The sequence below is a fragment of the Nanorana parkeri genome, unplaced genomic scaffold, assembly GCF_000935625.1.
Source record: "Nanorana parkeri isolate BGI_ZX_2015 unplaced genomic scaffold, ASM93562v1 scaffold608, whole genome shotgun sequence".
In the NCBI taxonomy this organism is placed as follows: domain Eukaryota; kingdom Metazoa; phylum Chordata; class Amphibia; order Anura; family Dicroglossidae; genus Nanorana; species Nanorana parkeri.
Window position 1 is genome coordinate 203,779 of NW_017306876.1, and position 21,434 is coordinate 225,212.

The 21,434-nt window shown below is 39.7% G+C and overlaps 1 protein-coding gene across 1 annotated transcript; it reads right to left on the reverse strand.

Annotated features, from left to right (window-relative positions):
* Nucleotides 1-519: 519 nt before the first annotated feature.
* LOC108792157 (transmembrane protease serine 4-like) lies at nucleotides 520-21,373 on the reverse strand (the record flags this gene model as incomplete). The annotated part of the gene is made up of 11 exons (XM_018562862.1): nucleotides 520-638; nucleotides 1,472-1,673; nucleotides 4,160-4,296; nucleotides 5,328-5,423; nucleotides 7,697-7,863; nucleotides 7,968-8,130; nucleotides 11,642-11,682; nucleotides 13,899-13,994; nucleotides 17,879-18,005; nucleotides 19,413-19,565; nucleotides 21,166-21,373. Coding segments are annotated over 11 exons (1,509 nt in total), but the record flags the coding sequence as incomplete, so codon positions are not given.
* Nucleotides 21,374-21,434: the final 61 nt, after the last annotated feature.

The following is a 21,434-nucleotide window of genomic DNA, read 5'->3' on the forward strand; positions in this document are numbered from 1 at the left end:
CGGCAAATAACAGACAAATTATATGTTGCAGGGCATATATTTATCTTAATGAATTAAAAAAATACAAATCAGCTTCAACTTTCAAAGGCACTTCACAGAATATTTACTGAGTGGTGTATTTTTCCATCTTTTTTTATGTTTGTTCCTTCTATACATGGCATACACCATATTTAGGAGAATGGTAAAGACATCTGCAACTGACCAGTTTTCATGAATACTGTAATTAAGTGACACCACCACGGTATAATTTCCATAGCTCTTAACGGTACCTCCATACTATCTAAGCAAATTGAAGATGGCGACTGTTGTAAACAGGTTTTTGTAGTATATGATAAAATTCAACATGAACATATAACAAAATCTTAATTACATGTCATAAAACTATTTTCTATTGCACAGTTTAGTCTAATGTGGGTCAAGATGGCATCAGTGATCTCACCCATGCCTTATACATGTAAAGATCTGAAGAAACTTCACACTCTGGACCTGCAGAGCATAAAACTGTGATACGGCACCCTATTAGAGACCTCTGTTTGCACATTGTGGTTCTCCAGCTGCATGTTCCATCATCTTTGCAGGTGAAGGGTAGAGGTAATAAATAAAGTTGATCCTGTCAATCGTAGGAGCTACAATCCCGCCTGAAAAATAAAACACAAAGTTCCTTATCAAACATGTTAAATAATTACTGGCAGCAGTAAAATGACCTTCATTAAGTAGCTAATAGCCAAAGCAAGGTTTACAATTACAACATAAGTTCTTATCTGGGGGCTTATTTATTAAAGCTGAACTCAAGGCAACCAGCTACAGTAAATATACACAGTTGAAACACTTATATTGGAGCTGTCTTACCTGCCAAAGGATTTTATTTCCATTGGTCCATTCCTGACATGTACACAGCCCTACCATGCAGCACAGACAAGCTGATCATTTGGCTTTCCCTACTGAGGTAAAGCAGCACAAGTCTGTCACTTCCTTGCCTCCAGTCTATTACTGGACAATGAAGGAGCAGTAACATACTGGTGAGGTTATCTCTTTGCACTCTGCTCCCCTCAGCATGGTCTTTGCTAGCAGATGTGAATGCAGGGCACCCGAAAGGCCCCACCTACTGACCCTCCCTTTCCCAGCATAGTTTGGATTGCAAGAGACAGAGATATAGTCAAATGTAGGTATTTATACTGTTTACATTTAAAATGCATTGACTTATTTTTTTTATAAATACAGAACTACATTCATTGTTGTTTTTTTCTTTGGTATCGGAATGAAGTTCAGCTTTAAAATCAGGGAAAAAGTAGCACTAAAGTGCTGTTGTTGCTCATATTGGCCCACCAGAGTTCTATTTTTCCATACAATACAAGGTGACACTTGACTTGGAGCAGCTGTAGGCATTTTCTGTTCTACATTTTATTGAAGCAGCCCTACAGTTTTATATAACTTTGTGACATAATTGTCATTATGCTTTACTACCACAAACACTTGTATACATCACAAGGACACCACAACTGCTTAAAATAAATTACCTTCATCGTGCTTGTAACCCATGGTAAAAATGATGCGAGTCTAGTGTATACCCCAACTTTTCCTGGTCGTCCACACCCATCTCCCCAACTCACAATGCCATTTTGTTGCCAGAAGGAGTTGGGGCCCAGTGACACCAATGGGCCACCACTGTCACCCTGGGAAAAAAAAGATAACATTTAGATAAACTTCTAAATCTTTTCCTAATGTGAATTTTCAAAAGTGAGTTGTAACAGACTATGGCACTGTGCCTGTTTTTTTATTTTATTTTTGTATATGTAGTACCATAGCCAAGTAATCAGTTATAGAACTTCAATTGGTTGGCTTATATGATTTAAATCTCTGGCACTTTTACCGATTAGAGCACTTTTGATCTGGATACTGACAGACTCATAGGAAAAATGTGATACTAAATTTAACCAGCTAAATATTGCTTGTCCAAGCACTTTTTGCTAATTACAAGAATTGCTTTTAATGTATGTTTTTAATTTGAATTGTTTATGTTGAACTATTGCTTGTAAACATGAAATCCATTAATTTGTACATACATGTTAAAATAAAGATACATTTTACAAAGTACGAACAAGTGCAGTAGAAACATTGCATACATCTTTCATCTTTATAGCCTCCATACAGGAATAAAGTACAATGTGACCCATATTAAGTTAAAAAAATGCAGCTACAGTATTATATTAACAGCAGGTGTTTTGGAGAGAGCGCACAGTGCTCATATTTAATCTAGTAGTAAAAAAAAGACAGTGAGGTGAAGCTTACTGATATCCCTATTCGTCTGAGGTTGATTAACACAATTTTCCCAAAGAGATAATCCTTTACCGAATTCTAAAATGTTCTGCTACAACTGTATTTTACAATAAAGAGAAATACATCTTCTTCAGGTTTGCACGCTTAAGGCAGTTATAAGTTGATGGTAATATTATAAAAAAAGACCAAAGACCGTATGCTACATTTCATGGGTGTAATTTGTACAAGTTCTTAAAGAAATCTTAAAACAAAGTACCTGCAAAGAATATACTATTATACTTACCTCTCCAGTGGCCTGTTTCTCTTAACTTCGCTCTGCTGAAGTGCTATAGCCTATGCCAAATGATTCACCATTTCAAGGAGAGTCAGATGCCAGTGCCCCCTGCTCCATGCACTATGATTTTAACCTCCGGCCCCCATATCACTATGGGACTCATTGGTGATGAAGAGGTTGAAGGTGGAACGACAGCATTATGGGCAGAGCCGTACGTATTGTTTCTTTCCCCCATGGGCCAACTGCATATTCAGAATTGCTGGTTTACAGCACACATAAACCCCAAAGTGCATACAGCTGTTTCAGATCTTTTGGGCATCACTAGTCGAAACCATAGTTAATGGAAAAGGACTTGGGGGCAAATAAGAAAATAGACTAAGTTTATGTATAGCCAAACTTTAATTTGTTCTACTTTGGATAGAGTAGGAAAGGGTTAAAACTCAGTTTATTATTTGCTGTTTGTGTCCTGTTGTGGGCATTTCCTTTCATGGAGACTCAACAGGAAGTGAAGAGGAATCTCCCCAAATTGAGAGGAATTCCCATCGTAGACAGTTGACATGAGAACATTTGGTGACAAATAGAGGGTTGAATCTCCCAGGTGGAAACACAAACAGCAATTAAACTTGTCAGGGATCCTAACCCATAAGAATCTAAAAAGTCTTTCGCTGTGGTCTGGTCAACAAGAATATGCTAAAAAACAACCCCATTACAACAAGTGGACTGACTAGAGGAAGGTTTGCTAAGTGATGACAGCACTTGTTATATAGTATCTAAAAAAGCTTTGTCAGCCACTTCCCAAAGATCATCACAAATAATAAAATCAACTTGTATATTGGGAAAATGTGTTGCTATTTGGAGTGTTTTTGTAAGTGTTTATCATGATTGGCTATGATAGAAATTATGGCTCAGAGTGGAACATATGAAAAGTGCAGTCCCTGTACAGTCCTTTGACTGCGCAGATCATTTTAATCTTTAACGTGGTTGGGCGCTTAGTCATCAGTTTAAACTCTATTTTAAAAAAAAGCAGTGCATACAGAAACCACTGACCACCCTCCAGATGCCGATCAGTGGTTTCTGTAGGTGCTACCTTGAAATTAACCTTATTGTAGAGAAAATATAGCATGCAATCCACAATAATGTAGTTCTCTGAAAATGTAATTTAATGTTTGAGGTTCAATGCCAAGTCTCTGAATACTGTGATTTTAAGTAAGCTGGCAGTGCTTCAAAAATCCATTATTAAAGAGAAGCACAGAATACCTTTGACTATAGCTCACTGGGGTTATGTTAAATGAAGGTTTTTTTGGAAATCCAAACTCTTAGTAATTCTGAATTCTTCAACAATGGATATGCACTATTCAATTTAATTACATTATTTCATAGTAGCCTAGTAAAGAAAGGAGAACTTGTCTAACTTTTGTTATAGCCTCATATATATACGCCAAGAAACCAATGTAACATAATCAAATGCTCTTGATGGATTTACTGTATAGAGAATAATGTCACTAAGTAGCATCGGTATTTTATGTTTTTTATGCAAGTTGGTTATTGTATCAGTTTCTCTATACTTTAAAAACATTTTTAACCAATATACTGTTTTTAGCAAGGTACCTGGCAGGTGTCTAGTCCACCTGAAAGTCGACCAGCACACATCATGGAGTCCAAGATCTGGCCAAAGTACTCATTGTTACATATGTCATTGGAGATCACTGAAACACTTACTTCCTGAAGTGTGGAGGCCAAGGAACCTGTAAATGGGTACAGTGTCTTAAGATGTCAATAAATACAGACCTAAATCACATATATGAAGATTTAAAAACTACAGGTAAACAAAAGCAAATGTAAGTGAAAATGAAAGGTAATGACATATGTCACAGACATATGAAAGGTAATGAGAATTACTCTAATAATGGTGGAGGGTATCAACAGTTAGATAATCCATTATCACTAATACACTGAAAGCAACAATACAAATTGACCCATGGATTTCAGGACTTTGATAAAGTGTATGTATCGGCAAAACATATTTTTTAGTTTTTGGATAGATTAGGGAAGGGTTAATACCATTGACAGATTTTTTTTTTTCCGTTGTTGAGTACCATTGGGGAAATTTCCCTTTATGTCCTGTCTCAGAAATACAACAGGGACAGTTAGAAGAATTTCCCTTTTAGGCATTTGTCCCTGGAACCAGTGTACCCATTGGAAGATTTCCCTTTTGTTCTGTGGATACCTCCAACATTTTGGATTTCCCCTCACTTTTTTTCTCAGTGACAATGGTCACCAGTACAAGGAAAATGGGATACAGACAGCAATAATAACTTTACAGTGTCTGACACTTATCCACTTTGTCCAAAACAAACAAACAAACAAACAAAAAAAAGGTTTGCCTAGAGATAGTGCCATCCTGTGATCCTCAGTGTAAGAAAGGATGTACAAACCAATATTTGGCTGCCATGTTTTAACACAATGTTATTTAGTTTAAAAAAATAAACCTTTTATGTTTAACCTTCCATACTTTTTTAACTGAGAATTCAAACACCACCCTGCCCAAATACATACACCAATCAGCTCTTGAACAACTTCAGTGCTTCTGCTGTTAAATTTAAGAATAGTTATAGCCCCTCTATTCCTATAAACTCTAACTTGTTGAATGAAAAAGCAGTAGTACTATGCCCAAAGGAAAGTATTGCGGTAAGGGGCAGTAGATCAATTTTTATGCCACTTTCATGAAACCTAAAATGCAACAAAAAGTGAAAGTATTCAGAATAATTGCACTTACCTCCTTCCACAGTGTGTCCCCAGCCTGTAACTGATAAAGAGGCACCTGCTTGCAAATTGCTATCAAACCCCGGAAGACAAATAGGCTGCACAGTAGCTGAGATAAGAAGAAGAAAATAAATGTGATCTTACTAAAACAACCACAAAAGGAAAGCTTCAAAATAACTGTACTTTAGTACTTTAGCTCTTCTATATTATATCTTGTAAAAACAGCTTTGCAGATATGAACTATAACCTCTGCATTTCTTTTGCTGTGCATTAAGAGTTGTCATCAGAGGCTCGGGCCATTGTAAACATTGCTCTGTTTAAAGTCAGCTGGTCTTTATTTACACTGGAACTGCAGACAAGGCATAAGAACAAGTAAGGTGTCTGCTTCACTTTTGATGTTTCACTTTTGATTCTAGCTGTTTGTGATCTCCACTGGTTATATGAGTGCGTTGCAGCATATAAATAATCATTTATGGCTCTAGTCAGTGAAGACATTGGGGTTGATTTCCTAACGGCAGATAAGGCATTTGCACTTTGCAGGTGATGTTTCCCTTAGCTTGGTGAATGTGGTGAAATTTCACTTAGCAAAGAATACCCAATCACATGCAAGGAAAAACAGTATTGTTGGTTAAACATGTTTAGAAGATGAAAGCCAGCAGAGCTTCACCTCATTCACTAAACTAAGGGGAAACTACTCCTGTAGGGTGCACATTCCCTTGCAAAGTGAACAGCCAATTTGCCTTTAAGAAATCAACTCCATTAAATTAAACATGAATGTTTAGCAATGCCTTCATTGTTCGCACTACCTATATGCAGTTACAGTGTAGATGTAGAGAGGTTGAATGTAAACAGAGCAATATTTACACTGGTCTGGGTCTAAACTGATAACTCTAAAAGCATACACATAAGGTGAAGATAATAATCAGCATTATTTGTTTAGTTTATTGAGATCCCTGCATATATTGAACTAGGTAGGGTATTTCAAAGGTACAGTTATAGGTTAATTTGCCTGTACAAATGCAAGCTTGGCCATGTAATCTAAGGCAGTTGGATCAGTCCTATTCATGGAAATGGCCAGCACCCAAATATTGTGCTGTGGTTGTACAAGAACACCATAAATGCCTCAGCATGGCCATTTAAGTTCATATCATCCATCCTTTGTATCTGAAAAAAGTTAGGGAAGGTTCTTACACAGACTGATTATTGAAAACATAGGGCGTGAAACATCCTTACATGCATGGGTTTAAGTATGTAAACATATTTTTTATTGTATGCAATGTTACTTACAGTGGTTAGAAAAACCTAATTTGTACATAGCAATAGGTCTCTACATTTTTTTAAACCTTCCCTTTATGTATTTTGGTGACTATTATACAGTATGTCAGCATTATGCTGGTTCAAGTGTAGCTCCAGGCTAGAATGGGGGAGGCTTGGAACATCTACAAGGTTTTTACTACTTTTGGATTTGGTGTAGACACACAGTCTGCATTTGCCCTATTGATGCCTGGGATTCTGGTGTGTTGCTTTACATTTATGGAGAACATATCTGTATTGCCACTCAGTAACTATCACATTGTTATTCCACAAAGAGAGGTTCTAATTTTGGTCCTAATATAGACCTGTGTGGTCACTGTTTTCCTCTCAGTCCATACACATTTAATCCTATGTTTGAGCTGATGAGGGGGGAGTGGATTTTCCCCCAAAATTGTTGCACCATTTTTATAAACTATTTCACCAATTATAATTATCTTGCACTGTTTCATCCATTTTTTGTTTTGCACTTGTCTGCATTTCTGTGGTTGAAGGTACCCATTGAGGGAAGCCTTGCTGTGTAAGAACTTGTTTAAAGTTGTCCTTTCCTGTTTGCAAGTACAGGTTTAGAAGTTCCTAGCTCTTTATTAAATACATCTTTATGGAGAAAATGACTCCCTCTAGCTGGGGACTCTGGTAGTTTTCAGTTAGGGACCACACATTAGAGTGTGGCTTCACATGTATTTGCAAATGAATGCTACAAAAACCTATGTTTTTAGTTTTTTTGCTAGCTAGCCTCAAAGTGTGCCAGGGAACTATTGTAAGGTTTTTTACTGCTGTCTGCTGTTGACACAGTAGGTTGTGGAAAGCTCCCCCAACAAAAGGGGAATCCCACCTCTGGCCATTGTCACTGGAGCAGGTGTCCCCTCTGGAAGATTTCCCCTCACCTCCTGTTCTTATGACAACTCTTAAATGTTGGATTTCCTATCATTGTGCATCTCGGTGACAATAATGGTCAGCAAGACAAATTAAAAGATGAATCTACCTAGTGGGGGCACAGACCATAATAAAAACTTGATAGAGGGTCTAACTGTTCCACACTCTATCCAAAACTAAACAAATGATTAGTACCTGAGAAGCTGAGTTCACTCTTCAGCCTAAGTATGGCGATATCATTTGGCTTCGAAACTAAATTGTATGATGTGGGAATGTAGATCTTGTCCACCTGTGAGGCAAAGGTGTATGTAAGACGCGAATGTCCAATCTCAACACGCCATCTATTCACCTGTTGCTGTCCCCTAGATAGAACACACGTTTCTGAATAACAGTATTTATAGGCAACATTAAGATCATGGTACTAATGGTTAAGTATGACACATATGTATATAGACAAGTCACTTACTGTGGGAAGCAGTGCGCAGCACAAAGGATAAAGGATGGGGTGATTATACTGCCCCCACACGAATGCTGCCCCATGTACTGAAGGCTGACCTGCCATGGTGAGTTCTCAATTGAGGTATCGTGGCCACCAATAATTCGTTCTTTTCTACGGTTGATGCCACAATCTAGAAAGGCCAATCGAATATGGAGAGTAAGCAAAAAAAAAACACAACAAGGGGTTTGTGGTTATTTTACAGCACAGTGAGAACTGCATATTGTTATATCAGTGTTTCTAACATGCCTACTGGCTGCTCTACTTTGTTACTTGCACAGAACTTACACAACCATTCTTTAAGGCATTTCTACATTTCTATGGAAATTATGGAGTACATGTAGTACATTATTTTTGCTTAGTTAGCTATTATACGTTATTTAGCAATCTAGTTAGTTAATTTGTTGGTTAATCTTCAGTGCTGCTTGCTTCGTGTCCAGCACTGCTGATTCCAGAAGAGGATTTATAAAGAAGTGATTCGTGGTGCTACAGGTGGTTCATCCTAACCTGTCACTGGATGTGAACTCTTCTAAATCACATGATCGAGCATACTTTTATAGCTCTGTGGTGGTAAACTCTGATGTTAAAGCATATGTAAACCCCCAAACAAGAATGTAATATATGGCAGTTTACAATTCCTTAGATTAGATGGCTACATTTGTTTTCTTTTATGGTATTGGCTATTTCCCCTTAATTTTCACCTGGTAATACTTTGAACAACATACTTCCTGTTCTGGGGTGACGTCTACTCCTCCCCAGTATCTATGGAGGCAGCCGTGGTTGCCACCCAGGCTGGACTACAATTATATCTGCCATTGTTCATCTCTATTGCATGTGGCATAGGGAGATTGGTACTTTTCAGAAGAATGATAACATTGCTTTTCTTTCACTTCTGTTCACAGAACATTGCATTTCTGACAAGATTTACAGATATTTTCTGTACTTGATGAAAATGTTCTTAGCCTGAAAAAGGAAAACGAATGTGGGGCTTGGTGCAAAGGCAGTTCATTTGAGTTTGCCCAAGCCCACTCAAACATGTGACTGACAAATTTCCCTCCCAGTGTAACCGGTAGTTCAGCTGTGGCATGGGCATTCCCCGCCCCTTTGTGACATGTAGCTGTGATGCGGGCAATGCGCCTGCCACAACTGATTGCAGGGGGGTTAGGGGGGTTAGTAGGTCACAGGTTTTTTTTAGCGCACTGGTAAACTGCACTATATTACAATTTCTTCTTGGATTTAGCCATCCTGCAAACTAGAAGTGAAGTGATGCACACCTTTTTGCCATTAGATTAGCTTGATTAGTGAGTGCCCTGGGAGTATTGCATGCAGGTGGGAGACCCTTGACCTGGCTTCCACCAGCATCACATGACTGGTCCATCACTGTAATGAGTAGATTCACTAGCAAATAGTTATGTGTTGGAGGTGGTAGGGAGGGAAGACAGGTTTTCAGTTAAAGAATCTGGTTGAACTTTGCATACCAGAGTGATCTGAGATTTGGCGCTCCTGGAGCACTCAATAAGCAGATACTCAGATGGGTTCCTGCTAAGCTAACCTGCTTTTATTAACTTTTCTTTACTTCAGGTTTCACTGGAACTCCAAAACACAAAAAGACCATAATCATTTGATGAGCTGTATTGCTCTGGTAAGGTTGCCCTTGTGGAGCAAGGCTCCCCTTCGGTGGAATTTAAAAGCAGAACATCATTAGGAATTATTATCTTTTTAAAATGTACTTTTAAAAACTGTATATATTTATTTATTATTTTGTTCCTTAGTTCTCCAATAACTTGCACTGCTTACTGGCTTTGAAAGAACAGACACAGGAAGAATTATTTACTGTCCTGAATAGGGATGAGCCGAGTGTTTGATTCGAACATGCGTTCGAATCGAACATCGGCAGTTCGAGCGCTCGCCGAACGCCGAACTTTATGGGGATGTTCGTGGTTTGTTCGACCGCGGACATTCCATAATGCAAAATGCCCACTGAAGCTCTGATTTGTTAAAGTCTTGCACCTGACCAGAGGTCAGGTGCAAGACTTTGCCCAATCAGGGCTCAGCAGAGGAGGGGCCTGAAGGAGAAAGTTCTCTATCAGGTCCCCATGCTGATTGACAGCAGGCAGTCGGCGGGTGCAATAGCCAGCTTGCTATTGGTTATTGCATTTTACAATATCCAATAGCAGACTGGGTATGGCTCCCAGCCTGCAATGAAGAGGAGGCAGGGGGCGGGGCAGAGGAGCCGCAGCAGGACCGGATCGGAGAAGAAGCAGACGGACCAAGGGACCGGAGGCCGGGTCAGCAGCGGAGGTACGGGGGGCAGCGAAGGCATGCATCGGTCTGTGTCCCCACTGTCTCCGCCAACACAGGCGCGGAGAGCAGCGGGGATTTGAAGGGACACAGGCCACTGCAGCCACAGCTCTCGTAAATGTACCGGTAGCTGCCGGTACATTAAGGAGAACTGTGGACCCGGTTCGTAAGTACGGATTGTCCGAAACCGGGGACTGCCTGTATAAGCGCTCTTAAAGGGGACATTCATTTTCAAACGTTTGACCCCCATTCACTTGCATTGAGTTCGAGTTCGTATTCAAACTTTTCGGCCACTCGAATACGAACCGAACACGGGGGTGTTAGGCTCATCACTAGTCCTGAATAAAATTTTTAAAGCTGAACTCCAGCTAGACCGATTCATGCATTTACTATATATTTATTTTTCAAATTCAAATTTAGTTTCAAATGCAAGTAGCATAAGTCCTTGAATTTGCAATAATATCACCCTCCTGTTTCCTGTCTGCGGCAGATGAGTGAGGGAAGGCCAGCAGTAGGAACCAAACAAGTTCTGGTGCAGTGCTTATGTGTTAAAGGAGAACTATGGGGTCAGGGCTTTTCCCCATAGTTCTCATTAGGGTAACGGGAGGACACAAACTAGCGTCCTCCCGTTACCCTAGGCTCAGTATACCGCGAGCTACAGGTCGCGGTATACTGAGATGCCGCAGCTGAAGCGGATCCCGACAATTGTTCCGGGATCCGCCCAGCTGCGTAAGTGACAGCTGGCTCTGCCTATCTAGAGGCAGAGCCAGCTGTACCCGCCCCCTCCCCGTCCGTTCCGCCAGTCAGCGCTGGCGGATCGGAGCGGGGAGAGGGGAATCCAGCCCCTCCCCTGTCACGGCAGAGAGCCGTGACAGGATCGAGAGGTGAGCGAACGCTGGTATGTGTTCGCTCACCTCTCGATCTACTCAGCCGACCTGTGACAGTCTCATTGTCACAGGTCGGCTAGAACTATGAGGTGAGTGAAAAGCACTCACCTCATAGTTCTCCTTTAACAGTGAATATGCTAACAAGAGGAGAAAGCGGAGTGATGACTCATTGTGCTGCTATCCGTTCATTGTGCTGCAGCTGCAATCAAGGTTGAGGATATAGCTGTGTTGTCTGCAAGGATGATTAGGTCAAAGGACTGCCAGCACAGAATTACAAATTCTGCAGGGCCTTTCGATCAGCAAGTCTCCTTATAGGGGAACTCCAAGTGAATGTAACTTTCATATATGTGCCCAGTTTCCTCCCACCTCTAAAAGCATATTTTATGGAATATTTTACAATATTGAGCATTCAGTCTACTATTATTTTTTTAGATATGAATAATAATAAATACTTACCTATGCACCTCAGGGATATAACAGTGCCAGACGTACAAGCACTTTTGGGAGATAGAATACAAAAAAATGGTAATTAGTAACATTTTACTTTTATTAAACTTTAAAATAGTAATATACACCAAATGATAAACAACAACAATAACAACAATATACACCTAATGATAAACAACAACAATATACACCTAATGATAAATGAATTTGACACTGAAAGTGGCCAAGTCCCACGAATATGCTGTGACATTTACTGCGTGTTTCTTTCAGCCAGGTACACATTCATGCTGGATGCTATGCTGTGGCTACATTATGCAAATTATTTTTATCGTTTTCATTTCAGGAACAACTTGGCAACATTGTTGATTTAGTTTGTAAATAGAAGTGAATAAATGAAAGAATTTTCCGGCAGAAATTCTTTACTTACTGCTACTTATTGTAAATAATATCGTGTTTGAATTTTTTAATTTAGAACAATTTATATGTGAAAACAAAAATAAAGAAATTGCAGTCTGATATTATTTATGACAATCTGACCATGAACAACTCGATTGTTATAAGTGGTTGTGCCTGATATGGCTATTAAAATACCTAAATATGCTCAAATCTAGTTTCTGCTAGTTGCTTTGTGATAGCATTTTGTATATGCTGTAATGCAATGTTTCACAACCTTTTTTCAGTCACTGCACTCTTTAAAAGTATGCAAAATCTTGAGGTGCCCCAGTATAAAATGTAAAACTATGGACTTTAAGGGGGGACCCCATGCAAGACCACATGAAAAAGGGGTTCCCCTTCACATTAGAATCCCCCTTTCACATCCGAATTTTGCCTTTTACATCAGGGGGGAGTCCCCCCTTTACATTAGGAGCCCCACTTCACATCAGAAGCCCGTGGAAAGGGATTATGCTGCTTGCTAGCAGTAGATATATGCAAAAAAAAACGGAGGGTTTAGAAACCCTTTAAGTACAGGTCTCCTTTAAGGGTACATGTAGGCTGTTACTACTGACCTTCCAGGAATAAATTGCTCCTTCCACAGAAGAAGATAGATACAGTATTCACGTCTCATGCTGCCTGCCAACCCCATACATTACTGTAGGACACTGTGAAGGTGTAGGATCCAGTGGCAGAACCACTGAGAGCAGCAGGACCAGGAATCCAGCACTCCTGGAAGTGTCAGATACTGAAGATTCTTCAGTGGGAGATTTCTCCCTACTACTGCAGCAATTTGAGCAGCAGGAGATGTGACTATCTAACGTCTTTGCAGAGAGCCCATTATTCCAGATATTATTGTTAGCTTTATGCATTTTAAAAAAAAATATGCTTCCTCAACCTCCTTCATGCTATCGATAACCTTTTTTAAAATGTTATTTTCTAAATTACTCTAAAGACTTGAAGTGGTTTATTTATATAAAAACTTGCATAGCTATTTGTCTAGCGAAACTGCATGTACATTCTTTCTGTGTTGTGACAATGGGGCAAAATCAGATGTTCTCAGGCTGTTTCCTTTTCTGGTTAAATGTTTTTCGACTATTATGTGCATCAGTGAATTGGGAAAATTACATTATGAGCACTAAGTGGAGCCGAAGATCATGTGAAATAAATACATCTTAGTAACAAGAGATACAATGTAACAATTCTACAGAATGCTGGTGGGAATGAGCAGATAAATGTAACCATTGCTACTACAAGGCTCCAAATAACTATGCAATTTTTTTTTCAATAAATAGACCCAAAAGTGTATGTAAATGTTTTTGTCAGTTTGGGATAGAGTTAGATACAGTTAAGATGCCTGTGAGGTTTTTTTTTTGTTTTCTTTGCATGTGTCTATAACTCATCTGGGAGATTTCCCTTTACTTCCTGTTCCAGGGACACATGGAAGTAAGAGGGGATCTCTTCACAGTGAGAGGCTATCCCCTATTAGATAGTTGTGACCCCAACAGCTTTCTCCATTCGAAGATTTCCCTTACTACCAGTTTCTGTGAAACTCTAAAATTTGGGGGTTTCCATCTGTTTCTGAACTGGACAAAATGGTCACCAGGGGTGAATCTTCCCAATAGTGGGACACAGATAGCAAAAAAAAACCCCCAACCGAAGTTCTAACCCTTCTAAACTCTATCCACAAAAGAGTTTGGGCTTTACATACACTTCAGCAGCATGTTAAGGTTGCGGTAAAAACATAGCAACGAAAGCTACATTTTAATAATGCACATTATATATTTTTTACAATAAGTGAATCCATTTGATGAGCAGTGACCAGGTTACTTACCCAGTGGGAATCACCAGAAACCCGCGGTCATTTAGCAGAATGTTACTGAATTGTCCATTTTGTGTTGAAGCATTCACACTGGAAAATGAGGGCTTACTAAACATGGTAAAGACAGGGGATTAAGTTATTGCCAATTTATTTATATTTTTGTTTAAAAACATGAAGCATAGTGAAGTATTTATACAATATACATAGGAAAAAAGAATGATTTTATTGGGATTATACAGAGCTATATTTACCATAGTGGCACTTGGCATGGTTACAGGAGGCAACTCCAAACCCTAAAATGTACACGTTGTGACTTTCTTTTTTCCGTATACCTCTTGTGCCCATCTTTGAAAATTCTTAGCTAAAATCAGCAATAGAACTATATGGGAAAAGGGGGTGCAGAGGTTCTTTATTGTTCAGGAAACACAACACTATCTACCATATTTCAATTCTATCTGTTTGGAACAGGACACATGGCTAGTTGTTGAGCTGTGGACTGTCTGCTATAGAGACTTTGCTGGGCATCGGTGTCCGTGTTTGAACCCTCTGAAAGCAGGATTGAACACTAACCCTGACGGGACGTACAGTATGTATACAGGCGGCCCTTTGGATATTTCCCACCACTTGGAACTCTGGGCACAATCTCTAATATTTTTTTTGGAACTAGGAAAAGTGAATGGTGTGTTTGTGATCAATGTTGGGTGGACTTGGAAGTGATTAACACGTCACGGGTGGTATACACAGCTTGGAAATAATTTTTTTTGTGTGGTCTTTTCATGATTTAATTATTGATTTAATTGAATTGACATTTATTTTTTTGTACATTGTTGTTTATTTTATTTAGTTGTACTTGAGGATATATGATGAAGGGGTAATTGATTTAACATATGTAGTGGATGTTTTGAACTATATTTAACACTTGTTATACCAGCGCGGTGCAATAGAATTAAAATAATTTACACATTTATTGTTGGCACGGCAGCGATAATTACCATAGATATACACTTTTATTTGGGTATACTCCCATAGCGCAGATATTTCATAACACAACACTATCTACAGTTTCTCTTGTTTGGTAGTCTGTACTGTTCAAAAGTAGCTCTGCCTGTGCATTTTAGCTGTAGTTTTTATTAAAATAGTCACTTTGACATATAGCAGAGTCATCTCCTTAACAGGCATGTAGACTGTATTTAAATGCTTGACTGGGGGATCTAATGCTTCCCTACTTATAAAAAAAAGAAAAACTAAAAAAAAAAAAAAAAGGTTTGGTCAGAAAAAAAGTTTGACTGGGGGAATTAATTGTTCCCCACTTAAAAAAAAAAAAAAAAAAAAAAAAAAAAAAAAAAGGTTTGGTTAGCGTTGGCCTTTATGCATTGTATGATTTCCTACTTCTTGGGACTACAGACAAAAAACATGCAACCAGATTTATTTGGATTGTGGGCTGCCATTGTTTTTGTCCCCTAGATGGCAGCAGTTGACTATAGTAACCTCCGGTGTCTAATACTCAGGTCTTTTGTCCCATGGCCTTTGAATTTTCCTAACTTTAAAGTGTATTTCCACGTTTGCACCACAATTTTAAACCCCAGTATCTTGTCATGTGTTCCCAATCACACAGCATGACTAAAAATAATGTAAAAAAAATCTTACCTTATCTTTTTTGTTTTTTTTTAAGCAAGTTTATACACAGGACTTTAGAAGCAGCTTGAATTGTTCAGAATACCTTGCTGAACCATACACTACAGGGACACTTTAGGGATACTTTTTTAAAAGTGCATTAACATACAATGTGCCACCCAAATCTAGATTGTTTTTTAACCCTTTATTAAGACAGTGTGCACATCTAGTATAAAACTGATAATATAGTTCTGCCTGCACCGTACAGACAGGGTTAATTATGTTTAAACACAACTCACCAGCCCCCTCCTTAACATTACATAGAAGGGGAAAGCTAAGTAAGATTCTGATATGGTTTTTCAGCAATTTAAAAGGTAATCAGCATTTTTTTAAACTTATGCTATGTAAATGGGAACATAAAACAAATATAAAGTGGCTGTTATTCCAACTTGGCAGCAAAGGTAGAACACTTGAACTTTCTGGATTTCTGGCTTAGATGTAGAATGTATGAATGGAAACATTTACATTAACAGGTAGACATTCACTGAAATTGTACAATACAAATGTTTCTTTGATGTAAAAATGTGCCCTCTTTACTTTGTTCATACAGTTCTATGTTAAGCAATCCTGTATTTCCGGTCTGGCTTCCTTTGGCTGAGTGGACAGGACTTTGCCCAAAAGTGTTAAGTTTACCTGTCATGAGAAAAATAATTGGAATGCCATTGCTGACCTCCACCTAAAACAATTGGCCTGGCTTTAATGCTTCTGAGTTACAGACATGGAACAAGCATGCAGCAAATGACAAGGAAAAGTCAAATTCCTTATTGCTATGCTTGTTCCAGTGACACAGGAAATACAGAAGTCAGAACGTCAGCTTGACAGCCAAACAACTACCGTTTTCAGTATGTGAGGCAGGCCACATAATTCGCTCATGACATGTTTTCTTGAAGGGCCTAACTGACTGAACTAGAGTGATGACATATTTGTATCCTTGTTCAGCTAATCCTATCTTTTACTATTAGAATAGCATGCACTTTGCTGCTGTTCATGGGTCAAACAAGGGCAAAGAGCCCACATGAAAGTTTTATCAGGGACCCAATTCTTGGCTCCTATAGCTGGCAGTGGTACCCATGCAGCATTTCAGGGGCTATGAATGGCAGACTATAATTACTAGCACGTTATATGCCAATAAATCCCTAACATCCATTGGCAACGCTAGAAGATTTGAAATGTTTAACAGGTGCTCTGCCTTTCGTTGCCCTGCCTTTGTGCCTGCCCCAACCACTTTCTCCATAATAATGTATTAATGTCACTCTACAATGAGAGTGTGTACCCATGTTGTACACAACTCTCTTGTAAGCTTATCTCCTGCCCAGTATCTGCACTTTAGACAATCCACCACCCCATGCCTGTCAAGGATATACAGTATGAGTGCTAATCAGACAAGGATCTTTTTGCGTTTTTTGTCCATCACTGACCTCCATATGGATGTAGTTGCTGGCTTTTGTTTCTGGTGTGAATTACTTGCATGTGGAGACCAGGTAATTCAACACTTTCTCACAATTAAAGTGAAAGCACTATATCAAAGGTGGAACTACAAGTTCCATGAGGAATTGCAAGACTGTGAATGCCACAGGCATGACTCATAGAGGCTGATGCATTATGGGATTTTCAGTTTAGCAGCAGCTGGAGTGCCGAGGTTGCCTACCCCTGCACTATGTATTTACAAATTGTAACATGTTACAGATTGCAATGTTAATTTTTGGCCCTATCTTGGAAGTCAGGACTGTTGTACAAGCAGCCTTGTTTTCTGGATGTCATTGAACAGCCCTAACTATTGGGAAATGATAAGGAGCCAAACAGCATGGCTCCTTCTATTGCCAACGTGCTAATTCCACCTGAACATGCTTGAAGTTTAAAGTTTTTTTGTGTGTGATGTCAGTATCAAGCATTGCAACAGTTGTGGTCAATTAGCTAAATTTTATAGGCATGTGTGTTCCCTGACTGCTCTTGTAGACTACATTTTAGAGCTCCTTTGTGTGCTCCCTGACTCTCCTCGCAACCCGTAAAGATAATTTCCTCTCATTCTAAAAAAGAAAATAAGAGGAAATAAGAAACTGTAATGAGAGCAGTGCACCAGGACACCCTGCGCTCAAAGGCCCTTCTTACTTATAGGCTGGTGTTCTGGGAACACCATCTCTTTCTCAGTTCAGATATGTTACACTGCTAATTACTTGGGGTTGGATGTACAAAATACAATAAATAAAAACATCTTCAACATGATCTTGGTTCATATGTGAAAGATTTGTTTTGTGATGACACCCTACTAACAGGCTACTAACTCCACATTCTCAGAAAACACATTGTAAGCAAAATACCTGGAAAATCCAATTTCTGCACATACAGCTTTTGCTCTGGCAATGTCAAAACCATCAGCACATATATAGCTCCAAGTTCCTGTGGATGCCAAGATCTGTAGGATGGAGCCAACATCTGAAAGCCTAACTGTAAAGCAAGAGTAGAAAATAAGATGTGTTGCAATACAGAAATATTCATTGCACCATGTTAATCATAGACCGAAGTAGAGTTAATTTTGGTAGAGCACTGGTCCCAATAGTACACATGGTCTGGTATGATCCCTAGTCTCAAGAGGCAGCTCCCCATCTCAGTGATATCCCATGGGTCACCGAAGTGATCCAAAGAACATGTGAAGAGGAAGAGTACACAAATAAATTATTAGTCCACATAGATTTATTAATCTTGATTAAAGGTAAATAGATAACAGCCAATGTATTTCAGGGAATCTCAGTTGCCCCTTCCTCAGGGCTCTAACTGGTGGTGATTGATGAGAAGACTAGATAGTAGGGATGCACTGATACCGATACTGGTATCAGTGCCAATACTGAGCATTTGGGGCGAGTACTCGCCCAAATGCTCCGATACGTACCCCAATCCCAGAATGCAGTGCTGCGAGGGAGCATGGATCAGGCTTCCCAGCCAATCAGGAAGGCGGGCAGTAAGTCATGACCCACCTACCGGCTTTCTCGTCGACTAGGAAGCCGGCTTCATACTGCCTGGCGACACTGATTGGTCAGAAAGCCACGCTGCCTTGCAGTGTCGCAAAGGGAGCGTAAAGCCAATGTTCTTTCGATAGAACACTGGCTTCCTGATTAGCCAGGCCCACGGTACCTCGGGATGCCGGCATCAGTATTAGGTATTGCAAGTAACGAGAAAAAAATAACGGTACTCATATTCCATATGGAAATACCAGTATCGGTGCATCCCTACTAGGCAGCATGAACAAAAAAATCCATGCCTGACAGAATATTTAATTTTTTTGCTCATACTATCCAGTATTCTCATCAATCACCACCAGTTAAAGCACTGGAAGGGGGAGTTGAGGTCCTCAGACACGTTGGCTGTTATCTATTGACTTTTTATTAAGATTAATAAATCTATAGTGGACTATTCATTTATTTGTGGTGCTCTCACTTCATCACACGATCTATAGACATAAGCAGGATGCTAAATGTAAAAAATGAGGTAAAGATTTCTTACCATGTGGAAAAGATCTACATTTTGTCAAAAGCTTTTCATTTTCAACTTAAAAGGGATATATTCTGTATATTGAAATGTTTATGATTACTGTGCATATTTAACTGCCACCAGTTATCTATTTATTTATTTCTTGCAGTTATTTATATAGTGCCAGCAATTTATGCAGCACTTTACATACTGTACACTCACATCAGTCACCGCCCTCAAGGATCTTACAATGCAAGGTCCCTATCTCACATACACACATTCTGGGGACAATTTAGATAGCAGCTGATTAACCAATCAACGTGTATTTGGATGGTGGGAGGAAACCGGAGTACCCGGAAGAAAATCCTGACCAGGAGTAACACTCACCAATGGAAGTGTTGCTGGAGTTTACTCGCTGCACACATTGCAATTCATCTTCACCGCCAGTACAATCCTCCTTACCATCACACCATTTGTCCAAAGGAATAAATTTAAATGACTTCATGCAGAAGAAGTAGTAATTATCAATGACCACTTTAACTGAAAGGAAATGGAAAATTATTCATTTAAGCTTTATCATATGTAGTTTGAGTAACTGTGAGAAAGGGGTCATCTGATGCAAAATGATAGATGAGATGTATTTGTTTTAAAGGCAAGAGTAAAATTGTAGAGCCATACTGTGCACAAAGTAAGACATTTTAAAACCAGGCTCCAGCCAAACTTTAATTTGTTTTGGATACAGTGAGAAATGAGCATGCTCCTGCTGAGACCCTCCACATCTGCCCCTGCTGAGACCCTCCACATCTGCCCCTGCTGCAAACCTGCACATCTGCCTTTGCAGAGACGCTCCACATCTGTCACCTGAGACATCAGACCATCACCCTGGAGCGGTGCAGCAGCAGAGTATGTAGCAAATTCATATACTATGCTGCTTTGCTGAAAAATGTATTGCTGGGATTTGTAATCCTCTATAGCTGATGGTATTATTCTGCATTGCTGTATATTGTATCGCTAGGATTTGTAGTTGTCTATAGCTGATGGTATTCTTCATCGTTGTACAATTTATTGCTGAGATTTGTAGTCCCCTAAAGCTGCCTGCCATTCAGCATAGCTGTATAATGTATTGCTGGGCTTTGTAGTCCTCTATAGCCAGTTACCATTCCTTATTGCTGTATAATGTATTGCTGGGATTTGTAGTCCTCTATAGCTGATGGTATTGCTGGGATTTGTAGTCCTTTATAGCTGATGGTATTATCTGCATTGCTGTATTAGTATTTCTAGGATTTGTAGTCCTGGTGCGCGACCAGGCCCTGGTGCTCCACCAGTGTCCTAAAATCATTTGAGTCCATATTGATTGTGTTCCTCACTGGACAGCATTGCTCTTAAGTGTACGTCAAGTCAAAAACGTTTCTCTGGTATTTGACTGAGGAAGGATTAGAACCACTGTTTGGTTTTTAATGGAATCTCATGCTGGATTAGGGACATGTATCTTCACTTCCAGTCCTGCTGATCACAGCACCTTCCAGGAAGGAAGGAAGGAAAATTCTGCAACAGGGGCGCAGACAGGATTAAAATCTGATAGCAGTTCTAGCCTCCCCTTACTCCACTAAATAAAAACATTTTATTCCTGCCTTTGCTGCTGTTGGAGAGTCCCCCTCACATCCTGTCTTTTAAAAAGTTGCCAGCAGAAAAGGAAATGAAGGTATATCTCTCCAACAGCATCCGGGATAGCAATAAAACCCAGACAAGGGTACTAAGCTTTCTACACTCTTTCCAAAACCAAGAAAAATGTTTTGGCCTAATGTAAACTTAAAACCATAAATTATAGTGCAAACAATGTGATGTCGCTTTAACAGATATTAGGAATGCAGCTACTCCAAGGTGCTGATGTATAATCATTCTGTCCAGCTTATAGCTGGGTAAATGTAGTTTGCTTGGCATTCCCACCACTAGTTGGGGCCGAGGAGCATAGGCAATTCCTTTGCTCCCCGGCCCCATCTAGTGCCAGGAGTGCCATGCAAATGGCATTCACCCAGCTTTATACTGAGCAGAGTATTTATACATCAGCCCCTAAGACTAGGCTATAGGTATATATCAGAGTGCTGCCTACAACACAGAAAATATGTATTTCTGCACTTACTCAGTATACCTATGACCACAAGTGAAGCCACCACCAGAACGGCGGTTGTTACGGGAACACAGTATCTTCTGAGAGTTGATACTTTCGCAGGCTTGTAATGTACATGAGGCGGTCTAGGCCCAGGTCTCGGAGCACCTCGAGGAGGACCAGGATTTCTAGGAGGACCTACGGGCCTAGCGACAGGAGGTCTGGTAACAGCAACTGGAACACTGGCAGGTCCCGGACCAGGATTTCTAGGAGGACCTACGGGCCTAGCGACAGGAGGTCTG